General features: G+C 53.4%; 1 protein-coding gene across 1 annotated transcript in view; it reads left to right on the forward strand.

Annotated features, from left to right (window-relative positions):
* LOC310788667 (protein shisa-8) overlaps positions 1 to 1,212 on the forward strand; it is a gene marked incomplete at both ends in the record, with an annotated part of 198,836 nt that extends 197,624 nt beyond the window's left edge. Inside the window, 2 exons of the mRNA XM_083650206.1 lie at positions 490 to 767; positions 934 to 1,212. Coding sequence (XP_083506332.1) covers positions 490 to 767; positions 934 to 1,212 — 557 coding nt within the window. The remainder of the gene's footprint in view (positions 1 to 489; positions 768 to 933) is intronic.
* Between the last annotated feature and the right edge of the window lie 512 nt (positions 1,213 to 1,724).

Raw genomic sequence — 1,724 nt, forward strand, 5'->3', positions numbered from 1 at the left:
AGAGCAGTCATCTAAATGACATCAAACCATATAGAGCAAACAACTTGCTGAAACAACAATGAAGGGAGATAAGGTGAGCACCTCCTTGCGATGGCAACCTCTCTGCCCATTTTGGCAACCAGCTTGTTGATGTGATCGGACCAAGACAATGTACAGTGAAGCCAGAGTCCTAGAAGCTTCACAGTTTTTACTTGTTGGTATGGTTTAACCCTCAATCTGTAAATTACATTTGGGATTGGCAAGAACAATTCCAATCAATGTTTCATTGATATGGCAATAAACTACTGAATTTTGAAATTTTGAATCTATTTCATTTTAAAAGCCTTTATCGGCGGATACGATGATGTGCTGATATGATCGTGCATCTCTACCGCTCACATGTTGTACCCTCATTGAACTGCCTCATGTTGTACCCTCATATCATGTGATCATGTCTCTCCCTCCCTCCCTCCCCCCCTCTCTCTCTCTCCACCACCGTTCCTCTCCCAGACACGGCCGCGAGAGACTACTACAAGAGCTACGCCATGGTGGACTACACCCACCGGCAGTCCCCTCCCACCTTCCAGCCCATCGCCTTCCACCCCAAGGACAAGCCCTTCCTCCCGCCGCCGGACATCCACGCGCCCCTCGCCATCACCATCAACGCCTCGCAAATCCCCAAGCCCAAGATCTCCAAGACCAACCCCCACCCGCTCACCTCTAGCTCCGCCTTCAAAGCCTGGGACCCCACCAAGAGCCATGTGACCCAGCACCCGGCCGCCCACATGGTTTATACGTTGATTTGCTTTCACACACATACAGATCAAACAGGAACACTTTAGAAACAGGGATTAGCTCATGCATAAATATTATGATATTTTGTTATGTATAACCTTAAAAATGACAAAATACACTGGAGGGGACATAAGAAGCATGTATTGTGTTTTCCTGCAGGTCCTCCAGGGGCAGCAGCACCACGCCATCCTGCAGCAGCAGCTCAGACGGCAGGCCCAGGCCCAGGCGCAGGCGCAGGCCCACGCGCAGGCGCAGGCGCAGGCCCAGGCGCATGCGCAGGCGCATGCGCAGGCCCTGGCCTACTCCAACAAGAGGCAGTTCAGCATCGAGACGCTGCCCGAGCTCTTCACCCAGCCGCTGGGCTACGGCCACTCGCCGCACATCCACCCCAAGCACAAGGGCCTGCCCACCAACAGCAAGACGGAGGTGACCGTCTGAACACGGGGACGGACGCATGGAGGGATGGAAGAGCCAGAGAGGAGGCAAGAGAACGATCAACCCAGAATCAGAGGCGCGTTGGGCAGTTTACGTCCAGCAGGGGGGAGACAAGCGGATATCCTGTACGATCTGCTGTTTTTTTTAACTCTGCGTTTTCTTCTTCATTGTTGATGATAATAGTAGTAATGCGAGTGATGTTTGTGTACTTTAAGAGCACTGGAACAAAGGGGGAACCTGTGGACGGGCAGCTTTTGTTGCTGCCGCTCTTCTAAATAATTGAGTGGTCTCAGTGTGTCACCTTCAGTCTCTCTCCTCCTGCTCCTCTCCACCCTCTGGCACCTCCATGATGGCACCCGGCGCCGCTCTGTAGCACCCCTCGTACACACACGTACGCACACACACGCACACACACACACACGCACACACGCACACACGCACGCACGCACACGCACACACACACACGCAGCGTTCCCGCCCCGCCCACAGAGCCAGTGTGCCGGATAGATACACAC

This window comes from Poromitra crassiceps (assembly GCF_964638095.1).
Source record: "Poromitra crassiceps genome assembly, chromosome: 13".
Classification (NCBI taxonomy): domain Eukaryota; kingdom Metazoa; phylum Chordata; class Actinopteri; order Beryciformes; family Melamphaidae; genus Poromitra; species Poromitra crassiceps.